Genomic DNA, 18,627 nt, shown 5'->3' on the forward strand with positions numbered 1-18,627 from the left:
TGAACTGATGTTACTGTAGGTCTTTCCAGATTACTCTGTTCATCATTAATATCTATCTCTACATCTTCACTTCTGAGACAAAGACTGCAACTCTCTTCATGGTGGTCTTTTTGCCCAGGCATTTTAATATGAGATGACCAACTATTAGAACTATGTAAGGTATACTGGTACCATTTTATTTTGGCCAACTAAAGCTCTTCTAATAAACCACCTTTCTTGTGCCCATCTGATTAGGTACTGCACTTGTGCTCTTTCTAGAGGTGTCAGAATCTTTGCAAGTATAGGTTCAGGGCCAGCATCTGTTAGTTTCAAGTCTCCCATGACTTACCAATGGAAAGTCAATACCAAAAGAAGAAGAGGGAAAGGCAAACATATCCCAGTTATCCAAAAGAGATCTCGAGTTTTTTCTACTTACTCCTACAGCCCCTTAAGGTGAGAGAATGAGGCTGACTTAAGAAAGATGCATCTGGAGCCAAGTGTGTACTTTGTAGCCACAGAGCTCCGTTTTTTAAGCTGTGTCAGCACCCTGGCCAGGGACAGTGACAAACCTGAAAGCTGGGAGCTGAGTAAGCTATTCTCGCAAAAGCAATTCGGAATAGCTTTCAGTTTTGCCACATTGGCCATTATGGAAAAGGGAGGAGGGTAAAGTGTAGTGCAGGATTTAAAGGAGTTTGACAAAAATGTTTGTCTTCAAGTATTAAAAGGGGAAGAGAGATGAAAAAGTGTTTGAAATCTCTTAAAATCAGAGAGATGCAAATCAAAACAACCTCACACCTAGCTGATTGGCTAACATGACAGCAAAGGAAAGTCATGAATGCTGGAGGGGATGTGGCAAAGTAGGGACATTAATTCATTGCTGGTGGGGTTGTGAATTGATCCAACCATTCTGGAGGGCAATTTGGAACTATGCACAAAGGGCGACAAAAGACTGTCTGTCCTTTGATCCAGCCATAGCACTGCTGGGCTTGTACCCCAAAGAGATAATAAGGAAAAAGACTTGTACAAGAATATTCATAGCTGCACTCTTTGTGGTGGCCAAAAATTGGAAAATGAGGGGATGCCCTTCAATTGGGGAATGGCTGAACACATTGTGGTATATGTTGGTGAAGGAATACTATTGTGCTCAAAGAATAAAGTGGAGGAATTCCATGTGAACTGGAACAACCTCCAGGAATTGATGCAGAGTGAGAGGAGCAGAACCAGAACATTGTACACAGAGACTGACACACTGTGGTACAACCAAATGTAATGGACTTCTCCATTAGTGGCAATGCAGTGATCCTGAACAACTTGGAGTGATCTACAAGAAAGAACACTATCCACATTCAGAGGGCAAACTGTGGGAGTGGAAACACAGAAGAAAAACAACTGCTTGAATACATGGGTCGATGGGGATATGGCTGGGGATGGAGACTCTAAATGAATGTCCTAATGCAAACACCAACAACATGGAAATAGGTTCTGATCAAGGACACATGTAAAACCCAGTGGAATTGTGGGTCAGTTATGGGTAGGGTGGGTTCAGGGGAGGGAGGGAAATAATATGATTCTTGTAACCAAGGAATAATGTTCTAAATTGACTAAATAAATTAATTTAAATGAAAAAAAAATGGAAAAAAGGGGGGAAGAGAGATTTGACTGGCTCTCCTTGACCCAGAGGACAGAACTAGGAACTCTGGGTAGAAACTGGAAAAAGGTAAGTTTAGGCTTGAGTCAGGGGAAGAAAAAAATGTTGACCTTGAAAGCTGTCTAAATGTGGAGAGGGATGCCTTGGGAAATAGCTGGAGATCTTCAAGCAAAGTTTAATAAATATGTACTGGAGAGGATTTTAGGTTGGACTAGATGGACCTTGTGGTTCCATCCCATGCCGTGATTCTATAAATAAACATGAACTTGACTTTGTATGAGGCAATAGCATTTACCCTAGTGAATTCTTGGGGCAAAAATCCTTGAGGTTGCTTGCAGTGTGTTCCAGACCTGAACCAACCTCCCTGGTTTGGGAAGGTCACTTTGCAGGTTCCCAGGAGATTTCTCTCAAATGTTTCTGTCTCTGTAGATCTTAGTGAGGGACTCATTCATACCTAAGAGTCTGTGCTAATTCCCACCCATTTTGTGCAGCATATGGGAGGTGGCCAGGGCAGCAATGTCCCTGTCTGCTTGTCCTCTCCTTGATTGCTGTGTGCTGTGGCTATGTTTGGTACCTCTCCATTGGCCTCCTGTCAGGCTTCTCATATTTTGTGTATGAGATTTCAGGGACTTTCTGATGCGGTCTAGGTCACATCTGTCTCAGACTGCTTGGTCATTTCAGGGGTGGTTTGAGAACTCAGACATAACACTTTGACCCTAGTTGGAGTAATCAGTGGAATCAAAATGGTAGCAGAATAAAGACTGGCATTATGTGGGGTTTTAAGATTTCTAAAGTGATGTAATTGCATTACATCTTGTAACAACTTTGTAAGGCAGGGGCTAATGATATCCTCATTTAATAAGGAAACTGAGGTTCAGAGGGTTTATGACTTGCTCCTGGTCTTAAATAGCTGTGGAAGAATTCAAACTCAGATCTCCTGACTCCAAGTCCATTGCTCTGCCTGCCATACCATAGTGGTAGCGTTCCCCCCTCCCCCCAGCTGGTTGCTTCTGATTAGTCTAGTTAATGAAGTCTATTCCTTATGAAACCCTTTAGGAAGAATTCATTTTGTCCTCCTCTCTTGGACTGATTTAAGTGAATAATAATAGAGTGTACTTGGACCACTTTTGTAACTTGGTCTGACTGAGACTACAGCTTGCCTGAATCCTTTACACACAGTCAATACTTCTGGGCTGGACCTGGAGCCAGGGAGAACTGGGTTTAAATCCTGCTCTGCCATTTCCGGGCTGTGTGACCTTGGGGAAGAAGCTCTGTGAGACTGTGCATGTCAGCTGAGAACAGGCTTGGGAATCTCTACTCAGCTCTGCTTCAAAGGGCCATTGTCAGGCTCAAATTCAATAAGTTAAGTTTTGTCAACCCTCAAGTACTTTTCAATGTCAGCCTTTGGCATCTTTATTGCTATTGATCTTGTCCTTCACTGATCTTTTGAGGTGAGGCTCATCGACATTGCCTCTTTAACATGGAGGGCATATTCTAGTTTGTTTAGGATGGGCAATAACAGGTTTAACAGTAGGCAGAATCAGAGGAGGCTTAAATGATCTCCCTGAAAATGTTGTATTTTATATCAACTGTTCTCGACATTTTATGTGGAACTTGAGTTCAAATTCTGAGCCTACTTCTTACTACATGTGTGACTTGAGCAGGTAATTTCAGTTCTACTTCAACTGTTATAAGAGAAGATTGAACTAAATGACCTTAAAAGTCCATTCCCATTCTATATCTACATTCCTGTGGCCCCAGGGTGGTGGACTTTAGCGAGATATTTTCCATGAAGATATCAAATCTGCTGGTATTTTTATGATGTTTGGATCTATCTCATAGAATTTTAGGAGAGAAACCAACCAAGAGGGTGGAACTGGTCAAGGCTGTGATAATGAATGAGTACTAGGTAAATGTGGTGGCACTTTAAGACAACTAGTGCAAAGATTACAAAATTGACAAAGAGAATTCCCTCCCATCCTCATCACTATCACCATCATCCTCACCCTCATCTTCATCACCATCTCCATTATGATTCTAGCTCATATGAGCAGTATTATGATTTAACCTGAAACAAGTAGCATCCTGATAATTTTGGGGAGCAATACAGGAATATTGCATTTCCAAGAGAGTAACATTCTTGTTGGGCAGCACTTAGTCATTATACATATACATACACATATGTACATATATACACACACACACACATATATATATAACATATATGGAAATTAATATCAGGTTAACTTAATGTGTTTCCATTTCCAAGTATAAATTGTGCTATAAAAGAGGAATGAGGCCTCCATTTTAGGGTTCTGGAGCTAGAAGAGGCCTCAGAGATCACTGAGTCCAATCTCCTTTCATAGAGGAAGAATGTGAGGACAGAAAAGGGAAAGGATATGCACAGTCATACAAGTAGTAAGTAGCAGCCCTGAGACCTTTAGCCAAAATCCTTTGCCTCCATTATTTTATCTGATTCATCCAGTTTGTGTGGCTTGTGTAAATTATTCTAAAATCTAAGTCACCAGGGGACCAAAAGAAAAGTAGCTTTGATTTGGGATGGCAAAGGGAGAAATTCCTTTTTCGCTCATTCCCAGTGACAGTTGTAGAGGAGGGGATAGGAGGTTCCTTCCTTAGGTTAGAGGGGAGTAGGGAATGGTGCAAACCTGGGAGTAGTTTCCTTCTGCCCATGGCTGCAGCTCGGTGACTTTCATACTCCACGAAAGCAAAGCCCCGGTTCTTGGTTTTGTCTGCAGCGCTAGGGTATACGATGACATCGACCACTCCTTCTGTGACCTTTTTCATTTCTGACAAGATCTCTTCCCTCTTTTTGGTCTTTGGAATTCCCCCAACAAATAATCGACAGTTGTCTACACTGGCACAAACCCCGAGGAGACGTCCATTTCTGCAAGAAAACAGTTGTTTTATTTAGTGAGAAGCCCCAGACGACCAAGTTTTAAACCTTGTTGGTTCTCAAATTCTGTTACCATATAGCTGTTCCTCATCTATATCCTGGTGGAGAAGGAAGGACCCTTGGAAACACTGACATTAATAAGTGATTTAATTGAAATAAGTAACTCCCAGGTGAGGTAACTCCCTCTCCCAGTACAAGTTAGCACCTCTTGGCCATGTATAGTCTCAGAGAGTTGCTCAGAGCACTGGCAAGATCAATGATTTGTTAGGATCACTGTCAGAGTGTGTCAGGGCAGGACTTGAAACCAGGTCTTCCTGATTCCAAGGCCAGCTCTGTTTGCTCATTGTCTATCAGCAGTGTAATGTGAAGGCCAAAATGCAATCTTTGACTGCACGAAGAGAAACGTATTTTTCAGGAACAAGGAGGTAAGATTTCTGTTCATTTCAGGATTTTGCATTTTTGACAGACAAATGCTAGGCTGAAGAGTGTCCAAAAGAAGGCAAAGAAGATGGTGGAAGACTGTGAGTCCTTTCCATATAAGGGCTCCTTGAAGGAGCTGGAGATGTTTCGCCTAGAGAAGAAAAGGCTGAGGGGAGGAGATGAGTATTAGATTTGATTATCTGAATTATTTGTCATGTGAAAGAGAGATTTCATATGTCCTATTTGGTCCCAGAAGACAAGAAAGAAGAGGAAGAAGGAACCAATGGAGGCAAGTCTAGGCTTGATATTAGAAATAACTTCCTAATGAATGGTTTTAGCTGAGCGGTACAGTGGAGAGAGAGCAGGGTGCAGGGTCCAAAATCAGGAAGACTCATTTTCCTGAGCGCAGATCTGAGCCTCAGGCACTTATTAGCTATGTGATCCTGGACAAGTCACTTAACCCTGTTTGTCTTAGTTTCCTCCTCTATAAAATGAACTGGAGAACATGGCAAACCACTCTATATCTTTACCAAAAAAACCCTAAATGGGAACCTTAAATGGGAGAACATGGCCAACCACTGTGTATCTTTACCAAAAATCCCCTAAATGGCATCATGAAGAGTTGGTCATAACTGAAATGACTGAAGAGCAAAAATGACCACAACTACCTAATGATATGGGTGGCTCCCAAAGTAGAAAGGGCAGACTCAGGAAAAGGTGGGTTCCTTCTCCTTAGAGGCCTTCACACTGAGGCTGGATGGCCACTTGTCGTGTAGATCCATTGTAGGGTAGGGATTAGACTAGATGACTATTGAGATCCTTCCCAAATGCTCTAATTCTGTCATAGCTGCCATTTCTATAAACTTGCCAGCTTTTGGTACAACAACCCTGTGTCATAGATACTCTGGACCTTGTTTCCCTCCTGAATTAAATCCTGAATTTCCAGGCTTCCAAAACCTGCTCCAGGCTCACCCTGGAAGCTCCCTTGATACCTGGGGGCCTCCTTACCCCAGAGCATCCAATTCACTTGCAGCCTTCGAACCATGAAATAATCAATAATCCTCCACCAGGATGACCTGTCTCCCATTTGTAAGTTTGTCCTGCGGCTTCCATTTTATAGAGAGGCTCAAGCAAGCCCGCCTTCATTTCCCTCCTGCCTCTGACTTCCTGTTCCTCTTCCTGACTTTCAGGACTTCAAAGCCAACCCCCTGCACTGAGCACCTTCAGTTCACTCTCTCCCCTCCACTGTGCTTCTCACCTCCTTTGATGCCATGTCTTCCCAGTTTAGAATATAAGCTCCTTAGGGACTCGGGCTTTTCCCCTTTTCTTTTGTGTTTGTATTCCCAGTGCTTACCAGAGTGCCTAGCTCTTGGGGTTTAATAAAGGCTTCTTATATCCATTTTGTAGGCAATTAAACAATGGCACTGGCCTGTCTCAAATAGGCAAGGACACTCTCAAGGTCTCTCTGAAGAGTTTTAGGATTGCTTGCGTTAGCACAGGACTGTCCTGCATGGCATCCTCACATCAAAGAAGATGCTGTGCTCTGGGCAAAGCAAATTGCAGTAATTCAAAAGAAACATGAGATGTGCAAATTTAGAGACATCATCATCCTGAATGTTCCGAGGGACTATTTGTGCACGATCTGGGGTAGAGCCTTCCCAGCTTGTGTGGGTTTGATTTGGACACAGTGTACACGATTTTCCATAATGATGCCATTTTGGTTCTCTGTGAGTACAAAGAACAACCAGATAGTTGGTAGATTACTGAGACAGGATATGAACCCAGGACCATTTTGACCCCAGTGGCAGCCCACAGACCATTAGACCCAACTGATCCATGCTTACAGTCAGATGAATGGGAACCCCTGCCTGATAGGAGCAGTCATGATGACATGCAATGAGACGAATCTTACCTAATTTCATAATTGTTTAGCTGCTTGATGGCGTTTTTGGCCTCTTGCTTGTTGGAGAATGTAACAAAAGCATAGCCTCGGTTATTTCCGTTAAAGTCCATCATCATCCGCACTTCATAGATTTTCCCAATCTATAATAATACAAAACAGAGAAAAGCCTGAATCTTCCCACATTGGATTTTGATCCTATGAGATCCCAGATTCTTTCCATTCTCAATTTTCCACCCCTGTTCCATGGGGAGTGGTTTTTGGTGCAAGCCTGCTTCATGTCTCGTTCCTGATTCCTTCTATGTCTGGGTGGAAGCATCACTTTAGCAGGAAAGAGCAGTCGAGGTAGGGACGAGAAAGAGGGATAGGGACCTTGGCCACATTGCCAGAATGCTGTAGGGACCTGCAAGTGTCCTCATGAGCAGAAGTTCCAGGTTCAGTAACCAGCTGGATCTTTTTCCTGAAGATAAAATTTGTATCTCTGCAGATGCCGACTCTCTTTTTCTTCTTTGATTTAGGAATGGGCACTGCATTTGGAGTTAACAGTTGTCAACATGGAATCTAGAAACCCCCAACTTGTAGCCTACTAAGATCTGATGAACCTCAAGTTTTAGGACTAGCTTGTAAGTTGGAGACCCCAAAGCGTGTACTTGTTCCCTGTTCCCTTGAGAAGCCACCCTGAAGGGAATCTCAGTCTAGCAGTTTCAGACTGAATAATAGACTTAAGCTATAAAGCCAAGTGACTCTTTAGTGCAGTAGGCAGCACATCAGTCTTGTAAGCTGATGGTCCTGAGTTTGATCCTCAAAAGGAGGGCGTGATACAGTGGGAGAGGCTTTGGGAGACAAGAAGAGTCACTGGACTTGGACGTGGCCCCACCTGACAGTTATTGTCTTTACCTTAAGTCTATTATTCAGTCTGAAACTGCTAGCCTGACATTCCCTCCAGGGTGGATTCTCAAAGGAACAGGGAACAAGGACAAGCTTTGGGGACTCCAACTTACAAGCTAGTTCTAATCAGATCTTACAAGGCTACAAGTTGAGGGTTTCTAGATTCCATGTTGATACAGTTTTAGGCTTGACTCCTTTCTATGTTACTAATGGTCTATATGACTTTGGCAAGTCATTTCACTCCTTTGGGCCTGGAATAATAGGCTAGCCCTCTAGGGTCCCTTTCAGGTCAAAGTCTTATGATCCTCTAATTTTCTGTGAAGAGAAAAAAATAGTAATAAGGAAGAAAAATATCAACTGACCATAAACTTAGAAAAGGGCACACTCTTTCTGAGTGTTCCAACTAGAAACAGAACTAAGGTGGAGCTATCAGGACTTTGTCACAGAGCACCAAATTTCAAGATTGCCAACAATCCCTACAGATCTCTGAGGTCCTAGAAGCAAAGCACTTCATGACTCAACTTTGATTTTCTAGAGCAGCCTCCCCAGGGCTGGTCTCATGCTGGTGTTTCATGGGCCCAGGCCCTTCCCAATCGTCTTAGGTCTCATCTCCCTCCCTGCAAATGCCACAGGCTGAGACACTTGCCCCCTCCTAATTACAGTTGTGGTGACTTCTTTCTTGGGCCCATTTCTACCCTCATTTCCATATAAAGCAAAGTTGCTAGTTGGTGGAGCAGCTGTCAGAGAGCTAGCCATCATCATCTTTTGGAAAGCAGGAATGTAGGCTGAAGATGACTTTAAACAACAAGAAAAATTAAATTTATACTCATAACTAATTTGCAGACACATGTGTGCATCCAAATCTACATGCTTCTTTTTCCTCTGGTCTAGATACATATACTAATCTGAGAGCTTTCTCCACAGTCCTTTTTAGTGTCCACATTTCTTTATATTCTAGTATAATAGTAGTAGTAGTGGTGGTGGTGGTATTGGATTACATTGGAAAACCACATTGTTCAGCCATTCCACAATTATTGGCTATTTGTGCCCTTTCAAAAATCGCTTCTCCTTCTCCTTGTTATAAATAATTCTGGCACAAATATCTTAGAACAGAAGCTTTTGTGGATAATTTTGACAACTTTGGGGGGGGTCATTTCCCTAAATTAGATTATTGTGTCAAAGGAAATGGTTATGATGGTCACGATTAGTCAGATCGCTCTCCAGAACAATCCGGCCAATTAACAATTTTGTCAGAGATGTACGAGTTCCACTGAATGTTAGAGATGGAAAGAGCCATAGAGATCATCTGGATGAAACCCATAATTTGCTAAAAGCAGAAATTGAACCTTGGAGATGTTAAATGACTTGTCCAAGGTCTAGCTAAGAAGGAGAAAAACCTGGCCTGGAGAATGTCCTATCCAGTCTTCTTTCCACTCCACTCTACTGAGCTGGTTTCTCTAAGCCCTGCCTTCCTTGGGTCGCACTATTTTTTTTGGGGGGGGGGGGAGTGGGAATGGTTCAGTTTGATTGGTAGGGTGTGATATTTGAAGTTGTTTCAATTTGCATTTTTTTTATTAGGGAGTTAAAAGAATTTTGAAGTGCTTCTAATGAATTCTTTTGTCAATTGCCTATTTATATCCTTTGATCATTTTCAACACGTGATTTTGTGATTTCTTGGAATAGGATTTGTTTTTTGTTTCATTTTATGACAGATTCAATCTATTTGTCATTTCCACAAATGTTTTCCCCAATTTTAAACATTTCTCCATTTCCCATATCATTTGTTCCCTATCAGTTCTCTTATTTATTTCATAGATATTTCCTTTCAAGCCATCCATTCATCCCATTAATCCACATCATTTATTAAACCCTTTTTATGCACTAGGCACTGTGTGTTAATCCATAAGGATGCAAAAAAGGGGAACGAGCCCTTGCCCTCAAGAAACTTACATTTGAATGGGCATAATTGTGCATCATGATGTTCAGAGAATATTTCTGAAACACTCTGCACCAGGAACCGTGCTAACCTCAGGCTAGAAAGACAAAAAATGGAATGGTCTCTGTCCTTCCAAAGTTGACATCCAATGGGGAGAAACATGGAAAAGGAAATGCATAATATGCTCATGCAAATAGAAAGCACTTGCAGAGTAAACGAAATATTATGGAGAGAAGTGAGACGGCATCATGTGCAATCTAGATTAGCTGGATCAGAGAGTGTGTGAAGGGGAGTAATCTGTACTAAATCTGGCTGGTAGGATGGTACTAGACTGTGAAGGACGTGATTGCCCAGACTGGGAAGTTTATAGTTTATGCTAGAACTAATAGGGAGCCACAGGAATTTATTGAGCTGTACTGTGACTTGATCAGAATTTCAAATTAGGAATATCACTCTGTTTGTGGTGTGGAGGATGATCAGAAAAGGAATACCCCAATTTCAGTCATGTTGGCCTCAGAAGAATGAGGTTATAGAAACAGGTTGATGGGAGCTAACCTATTGATGCAGACATGGCATCCTAGAGGTTATTAGAGAGAAAGCAAAGGATGCAAGAGATATTATTCATGAAGGTAGAAGGTATAAAATTGTCCAGTGATTTATCAATCAATATTTAGTTTGTGCTGGGCTCTCTGCTAGGCATTGTGGGTAAAGAGGGAGCCTGGGGGAGCAAATAGAGCACTGGACTTGGAGGTCGGAAAGCCTGGGTTAAAAGCACACCTGAGTCCCTTCCTCTGTGACCTTGGGCAAGCTACTTTCTTTCATCTTCTATAAAAACATGGAGGTGGTGTTAAATGGCCTCTGAGTTGCCCTCAGGGTTTACATCAATGATCCTTGGATACAGAGGTGCAAAATGGCATTCTTTCTACCCTCAAGAAGTTTATGATCCATTACCAGGTAGACACATATGTTTATACAAATGAACACAATCCAAAGTGAAATGGAGAGTGACAAAGGCAAGACACAGGCGAAGGGCTCGTGGACAGTTTGAGAAAAGAGATCCCTTCCGGGGTGGGGGTGGGGGGGGATATCAGAGAAGAGAGAATGTGTGGAGGAGCTCTCCTATCAGATGGGCCTTGAAAGAAGAAAGATCCCTGCAGATGAAGCCTGCAGCCTCCAAGAAAATCAAAGACATTACTCCTTGGAAGGGAAGCTATGGCAGATGTGAACAGCACCCTAAAAAGCAGAGACATCACCTTGAAGACAAAGGGCCATCTAGTCTTTCTAGTAACAATGTAAGGCTGCTAGGGCTCAGCTAAATGGAAAGTTGAGTGCCAGAGAATCAATGCTTTGAACTGTGGTGCTGGAGAAGAATTTTGTCATTCCGGTGGACAGCTGGGAGATCAGGCCAAATACCAAATACTGAAGCTGCAGTACTCTGGCTACATTATGAGAAGATGGGACTCATTGGAAAAGAGCCCCACATTGGGGAAGATTGAAGGCAAAAGGAGAAGGGGATGGCAGAGGATGAGATGGAGAGACAGGACCATGGAAGTATGAATTTGGATGGACTTTGGGAGACAGCAGAGGACAGAAGGACCCAGTGTGCTATGGTCATGACTACTCAACAATAACAACAAAAGGATGAGAAGATGGAGGCTTAGAAGAGGAAGAGAACCTATCCAGGGTCACACATTAACCCTGTGAGATTGGCACTAGATGTCTTATGGTCTCCATTTTACAGATGATGCAACTGAGCCTCCAAGAGGTAAAGCCCATGATCACATGGCTGGTAAATGTCAGAGGCAGTACTGGAACTCGGCTTGTCCTCACTCGATTGCAGTGCTCCCTTCACTAGTCCTGGCTACCTCAATTCAACAAACATTTATTGTTTCACTTCCATTCAACTCAACAAATGTTTATTAGCACCTACCCGAAGCCAGGCACAATACTATGTTCTGAGATAGAAAGGCAAGGCCAAGGGAGTTCCAGGAGTGGGCAGCTAGGCTGGGCTGGGGGAGAACTGCTGTGGTCAGAATCCTGGTGTCACGCACTGGCAGGAGTTCGCTGTCCCTATTTCCACAAGAGGCCAGGAGTATACTGCACAAGGAAGCTGTGTCTACACCTGGGCCAGTTGGTGTTAACATTCCCTGCAGGTGGATTGATCTGGGACCCAGCTGTGGGTTAAGACTTGGAATTTCTTTAAAGAAAACATGGAATCTCTTGGTATATCCTTGTGCATATTTTCTGTTTCCCTATTTGTGCTGACTCAAATCTCAGGGATTCTCCTGGTTTGTCTTTGCCCTCCCAGTGTCTTACACACTATTGGACTGAATTGAATTTGAGTTGAATTGAATGAACTGAATCTGGACGAAAGTAGCTTATTTGGGATTGCTTCTTTAGACTAGAAGGAACCTGACTTATCCAAAGTTACACAGATGGCAAGTGACAGAGCCACCACTTGAACCCAGGTTCTTGAACTAAATCCAGCACTCTTTCAATCACACCATATCTATGCTAATGTCCAGTAGAAATCATTGTTTTATTATGGCTCTTAGTAAGGGTAGATTAAAGCAGAAAAATATCCCATTTCCCTGAAAGAATTATAGCCTCTTCCCTGGATTATTATTAATGAAACAATAAACAATTATTACGCCCCTATTATATGCTAGAAATTCAGCTAAGCCCCAGGGATACAGGAAAAAAAAAAGGAAACACTCATCTCTGCTCTGAGGGAGCATTCATTCTATGGGAAGAGAATAGGTAAATGCAAAATACTAAATTAAGAAGCATTCCTTAAACCTTTACATTGTGCTGAGCACTGAGAATACAAACTCTGGGGAAATTCTTTTTTTTTTTTTAAACCCTTACCTTCTGTCTTAGAGTCAATACTGTGTATTGGCTCCAAGGCAGAAGAGTGGTAAGGGCTAGGCAATGGGGGTCAAGTGACTTGCCCAGGGTCACACAGCTGGGAAGTGTCTGAGGCCAGATTTGAACCTAGGACCTCCCATCTCTAGGCCTGGCTCTCAATCCACTGAGATATCCAGCTGCCCCCTCTGGGGAAATTCTTACTAAAAATGAGTTTACATTCTGAATGGAGAGTCAATAAGTCTTTGCTGCCAAAATGGGAGGCTCCCTCCCCACGGAGGCCACCATCAATATATGAGGGAAGTCTCATGAATAACTCAGTTGCTTTAATTTAAAAAAAATCACAGGCAGGTGGCTCAGTGTATTGTGAGCCAGGCTTAGAGATAGGAGGTCCTGGGTTCAAATCTGACCTCAGATACTTCCTAGCTGTATGACTCTAAGCAAGTCGCATATCCCCCATTGCCTAGCCCTTACCACTCTTCTGCCTTAGAATCAATACTGAGTATTGATTCCAACAGGGAAGGTAAGAGTTTATTAAAAAAAAAAACCCAAGGAGAATGCTTTTCTTCTTCCAGTATTGTAACAAAACGTCTGTAATAAAAATATTTATTAGAATGACTTTGGACATGTTGCAGAAAAAGAGAGCCGAAAAGTGACATCTTTAAGAAGAGAGTCTCAAAGGTAAATGGAGATCCAGGGAAATACGGTGATGGCAATGGAAATTGGGGAGGCATTAAAAGGAGGAACAGAGTTGGGATGAGTATCAGGGCCCAAGAGCAGGAGACTGACATCTGAGCTTCAAAGGACTCCCACAATTAGGGGGAAGTAGGTAGAGGCTGGAGAGTCCTGTGAAGAATAGACCAGAGGCAGACTCAGAAGAGGACAACTGCCTGAACATGCTAGAACTACAACAACATGCTAGAAGCCACATGGTGGTGTTTGGATTTTAAAGAGATCACAACTCACTTTTTCACAAAGTGGAACGAGTTCATCCTCAAAAAGGTCTCGGGGGAGTTTTCCAATAAAAATTTCACAGCCCCGCTCTGGGGGTGCAGCATCCCAGCCAGGGGGAGGTCCACCATATTTTCTTTGTCCGTTTTCCTGCAAAAAGAAACATAGTAAGAGATGCTTCATTTCTGTTCTCTTCATAGAATTACATCATAGTGTGGAGCATATATTAAATTATTGTAAAAAAAAAGTTCTGCTGGTTAGAGCATGAAATACAAATTAAATGTTTCAAGTTCTAATCCTAGCTTTCTTAGTTGTATGATTATAGATTCAGAATTGGAAGAAACCTTAGATATTACTTAATTCATTCTCCCCATTTTGCAGATGAGGAAAATTGAATCAAAGTAATGGACCTAAAGTTACATAGCTATTAAATACCATATCCAAGAGTCAGATGCAAATAGCCAAGGGGATAAGACTATAAGACCTGAAGTGGGAAAGACCTGAGTTCAAATCTGTCTTCAAACACTTACTAAATGTATGACCATGGGAAAGTCATTTAACTGACTGCTTTTCATATAAAAAATGGGGATAATAATAGCACCTATCTCTCAAGGTTATTATAAGGATAAAATGAGATCAAGTAAAACATTTGATTTACTATGTCAATCCCTAAAGTTTTACACAATGATAATAATTCATTGTTATTTGTACTTTGATTTATGAATGTGTGAAGAAGTTTGAGTATGTTTAATATTTAGGACTTTAGGATCACAAGATAATAGATGTGGAATTAGAAAGGACATGAGAGGTCATCTTGTCCAATCTCCTCATTTTCCAGATGTGGAAACTAAGTACTAGAAATCTTAAGTGACTTCTTTGAGGCCATACAAGTAGTAAGTGGCAGAGGTCAGATTTGAACCTGGATCCTCTTACTCCGTATTTGGTATTCTTTTGAACGTATTATGCTATTTTTTTGGTTATTGTTTTTTAAAAGCAAATTTTAATTTATATTTCATGAAGTTCCATGTTCTTTCCTTCCCCCATCTCTACTCAACTGCCAGTTGGGAAATGAAAAAAGAAAAGATGAAAAAACCCACTTTAATTACCAACATGTGCAGTCAAGGAAAAGAAATTCCCACATTTGCCATGCCCACTCCTTCCCCTTCCCTATGGCTTAGTCTATACTGTGGGTGGTAGGCTTTGTCTTGAGTCTTCTGGAAATCTGGTTATTCACTCTGTTGATTGGACTCTGTTTCTTTCCAATACTGTTGTTTTTGTAAAAATCATTCTCTTGGTTCTGCTCACTTCTGCATCAGTCCATTCAAGTCTTCCCAGGTTTCTCTGAGGCCATCCCCTTCAACATTTCTTATAATACAATGGGATTGCATTACATTAAGAAGGACCTTCACTTGTTCATCCAATCCCCCATTTGTGGGTGGGCATCCCCTCAGGTTCTCATTCTTTGCCACCACAAAAGAGCTATCTATTGTGCTGTATTTGTTCACTTAATCAACAGACATTTATTAAGTACCCATATTAGGTGTTCAGTAACATATGAAGTTTTAATACACCTTTGGGCTTATAGGCTAATACAGGAACAACAAAACTTTCCACCTTTCTGTGCCTCGATTTTTCTGTATAATAGACAAGTGAAGATATAACTAGGGGGGAGTAGTTGGAACACTGCTCCAAGGCATGAAATTTTGATGGGTCATTTAAAGGGTTCTTACTCTAATTTCAGTCCAGGAGTATAGAAACAAATGGATTTTGGGAGAGAGCTACCACATGGTATTCAGGGGGAAGCTCCTCCCCTACCATTTCCTCATAAAACTCCTCCCAACAATAGCCTTGGGTCCATGCCCCAGAGTGCCCAAAAGCTGAACCAAAACCCTGTAGCCTGATGGTAATAGAACTAGCTTTAGAGAGAGCACCTGGGTTTGAAGGCAAGCTCTGCTTGGCTAAGTGTTGAAGTTTTCTCATTTGTAAAATGAGGGGATTGGACTTGACTCTGAGGTCTATTCAATCTTTAGATCCTATGGAATCCTCAGGGGGCAGTTAGGTGGCTCAGTGAATTGAGAGTCAGGCCTGGAAATGGGAGGTCCTTCCCAGCTGTGTGACCCTGGGCAAGTCACTTCACCCCCATTGCCTAGCCCTTACCACTCTTCTGCCTTGGAACCAGTACATAGCATTGATTCTAAGATGGAAGGTAAGGGTTTAAGGGGAAAAAAGTAGACAGGAATGGCTGCACTTTCCTTAGAGAATCACAGATTCCTCACATTATTCAATCACTGCACACAAGGAGAATCTGTGATTTCATCAGCAGTGTACATTCCCAGCCCGAGAACTCTCTAGAAAGATCTCCATCCATCTTTGACTCGGTAAATGACAGAGACTTGCCTAAGGCTTCAGAAAAGCAAATCGCACCCACCCTGGGCCCTTTGGGCTTCTTGGAAAGCCAGTCTTCTTGCATGCAAGACCAGCATCTGGTCCAATAGTCCATGCAGACCCTGTGATACTGGCAGAACATAATTGGATGTCTGAACAACATCCTCTGGCCACCAAGTCATGCTGGGACTTGATCTTGTCCCATTGGCTCGTCCCAGTTTTCTTATTCAGAGTGTTGCTCTATGAGGTAGGTTGTTAATATGGTTTCAATGATGCTAATGGTGAGGACTAATTATGGTTTTAAAATACGCCGTGATGTCATTCTTTCAAATATAGTGGGGGACAGCTATGGGAAGATTTCTCATGTTTTAATTTTAACTTTTGGCTTCAATGAAACTGGAATCACTTCTGCAGCATTAAAGCGTGAAGTCGGCTTCCAGATTTCCACGCCTTCATTCTTTCTCTATACATGGACCTAATTGCAAAACCTCCATTTTGGTAATATGAGAAGGGGTTGACTTTATGCTCTTAGGATTCAAAAGCTGGGCCATATAGGATCATTGATCACGAATTCTGTTTCGAGGCTACTTTAAAATTTGCCACAGGGTGAACTCGTCTGATTCTCACAGCCTTGTGAGGCATATGATAGAGATGTTTTTACCTCATTTAAAAGAAGAAGAAAATGAAATTCAGAAAAGGAAACCATTTGCTTGAGGTTGTAATGAGTAAGTAGAGGAAGCAGGATTTGAACCTGCGCCTTCCTGACTTTGAGTACAATGACTTCGTAACTATATTATCCTTTTAGTATCAAACATCTTCGCTTTAAACTTTAAAGAGGTCCCAAAACTTTTTACACAGGGGACCAGTTTACTGTCCCTCAGACCATTGGAGGGCAAGACTACAAAAAAAACTATGAGCAAATCTGTATAGTGCTGTCTGGGATAGTGGAGGCTGCTGCGCTGGCTGTGATGGGCCTGTCACACCTTACACAGGCCCATCACTGCCACCACTATACCAGGCAGCAGTATACACCATGTGGAATCCCCTCCCACAGATCACCTCTCACCATGCTGACGTCTTCCATTGTGCAGCCACATAATCCTTTGTGTGACGCCTTGTTCTCCTTCAGTTACTCTCAGAACAAGGCGCCATGCAAAGGATGATGTCACCAGAAGTAGTACTGACATGAGCGATGCTGTGCTTTGCAGTGCTGCCACATACAGTGCTCCTCTCACTGACCACCAACGAAAGAGGTGCCCCTTCTGGAAGTGCGGTGGGGGCTGAATAAATGGCCTCTGGGGGCCTCATGTGGCCTGTGGGTCATAGTTTGGGGACTCCTGTTTTAAAGTATTTTCACCAAATGTCCATTTGGCATTTCTAGATAGAGACCACATGTACTCCCAATATTTACTAGAAGAAGCAGAGATTCAATTAGTATGTTTAGATTAGCAAAGGTTTGTTTACTCTATGAAATAACATGACACATTTCTTAAAACTTTCATTCTCCTGGTACATTTCAAATAGGATCCATCGATCATAAATCTGGCGTTAGAAGAGAACTCAGAGATCATCTAATCTAGTTTCCCCTCCTCCAATTTAACATTGGAAATTGGAGCCCAGGGAGGTAAGTGACTTGCCCAAGGTCTCATAGATTTGTTCTGCTATAATTGTATAAAACTCTGGGGAAATACCCATATTCATGACGCATAGTAGAAGTACAGATATTTTCCACAAATGTTTCTCTTCTAAATTCTGAGTTTACAGTTGTTAGGGTTCAGCAGAAACAGGGCCTCATCTATGAAATCTTTCCTGATTCCCTCAAAGTTAACATTTTCTCCCTTCTCAGCTTCCTCTGTATTAGACTTCGCTGTGGCTGTGCTGAATCTCAGAATCTCACCCCTCTCCCACCCAATAGTATGGAAGTTTCTTCTGTACAAGGACAGTTTCTTTTTCATCTTTGTATTCCCCAAACCTGGCACGATGCCTAGCACATGGAGTTTAGTCATTTTAGTTGTGTCTGACTCTTTGAGAGCCCATTTGGGGTTTTCTTGGCAAAGATACTGGAGGGTTTTGCCATTTCCTTCTCCAGCTCATTTTCCATATGAGGAAACTGAGGTAAGGAGGGTGAAGTGCCCCGAATATAGCAGGGACTTAACAAATGGAGCAGGAATTGAATTGAATTTTGACACTCAACGAGGCATTAGGGGAGACCAAATGTCATTTTTGAAGATTTCAGAATTTCAAAGGATTCCCCTTCTGTTCCTTTCTGTTCTGTCCTCTTGCCTTGCCTTCCCTTCTTTAGTCCACATTTCAGAATTCCATTCCTGGTAGGCAACATTGATTTTTCCAGAATTGTCATCCAACTTGATTTATTCCTTCTGATTGTCTAAAATAGAGAGAGGCAATCAACGAGCCCGACCTTTCTCGACTTGCCCTAACTGCTAAAAACTGCCCCACCAAAATGGTGTCATGTGTGTCTGGGAAAGTCCCTTGCCATTTCTGGGTCCCATCCAGCCCAAGCCATGGACATAGAAGGCTTGGTTTCCTTGGAGGAAGAGATGATTGGATGAGGAGCCTCCTGATGTCTCCTCCCCACTAAGTCTTGGTGGGGTTCCTCTTGCCATTGGAAAAAAAGACCTGGGGATCCTTTGAGGTCGGTAAAGCCCCTGGCAGGCCCAGAGATGCTGCTGACTCAACACATGGGGGGGCAGCAGTGTGCCACGTGAATGCTGCCCTCCCTG

The 18,627-nt window shown here is 42.4% G+C and overlaps 1 protein-coding gene across 3 annotated transcripts in view; it reads right to left on the reverse strand.

Moving 5' to 3' along the window:
* The window catches only part of A1CF (APOBEC1 complementation factor), a 111,097-nt gene that overhangs the window by 33,605 nt on the left and 58,865 nt on the right, over positions 1-18,627 (reverse strand). For all 3 annotated transcript variants that reach the window (XM_007478329.2, XM_001363571.3, XM_016428099.2), the window contains 3 exons: positions 13,517-13,651; positions 6,874-7,004; positions 4,294-4,532 (listed from right to left, as the gene is read on the reverse strand). In XM_007478329.2, the coding sequence (XP_007478391.1) occupies positions 4,294-4,532; positions 6,874-6,980 (346 nt within the window). In that variant the 5' untranslated portion in view covers positions 6,981-7,004; positions 13,517-13,651. The remainder of the gene's footprint in view (positions 1-4,293; positions 4,533-6,873; positions 7,005-13,516; positions 13,652-18,627) is intronic.

Source organism: Monodelphis domestica, chromosome 1 (genome assembly GCF_027887165.1).
Source record: "Monodelphis domestica isolate mMonDom1 chromosome 1, mMonDom1.pri, whole genome shotgun sequence".
Lineage (NCBI taxonomy): Eukaryota > Metazoa > Chordata > Mammalia > Didelphimorphia > Didelphidae > Monodelphis > Monodelphis domestica.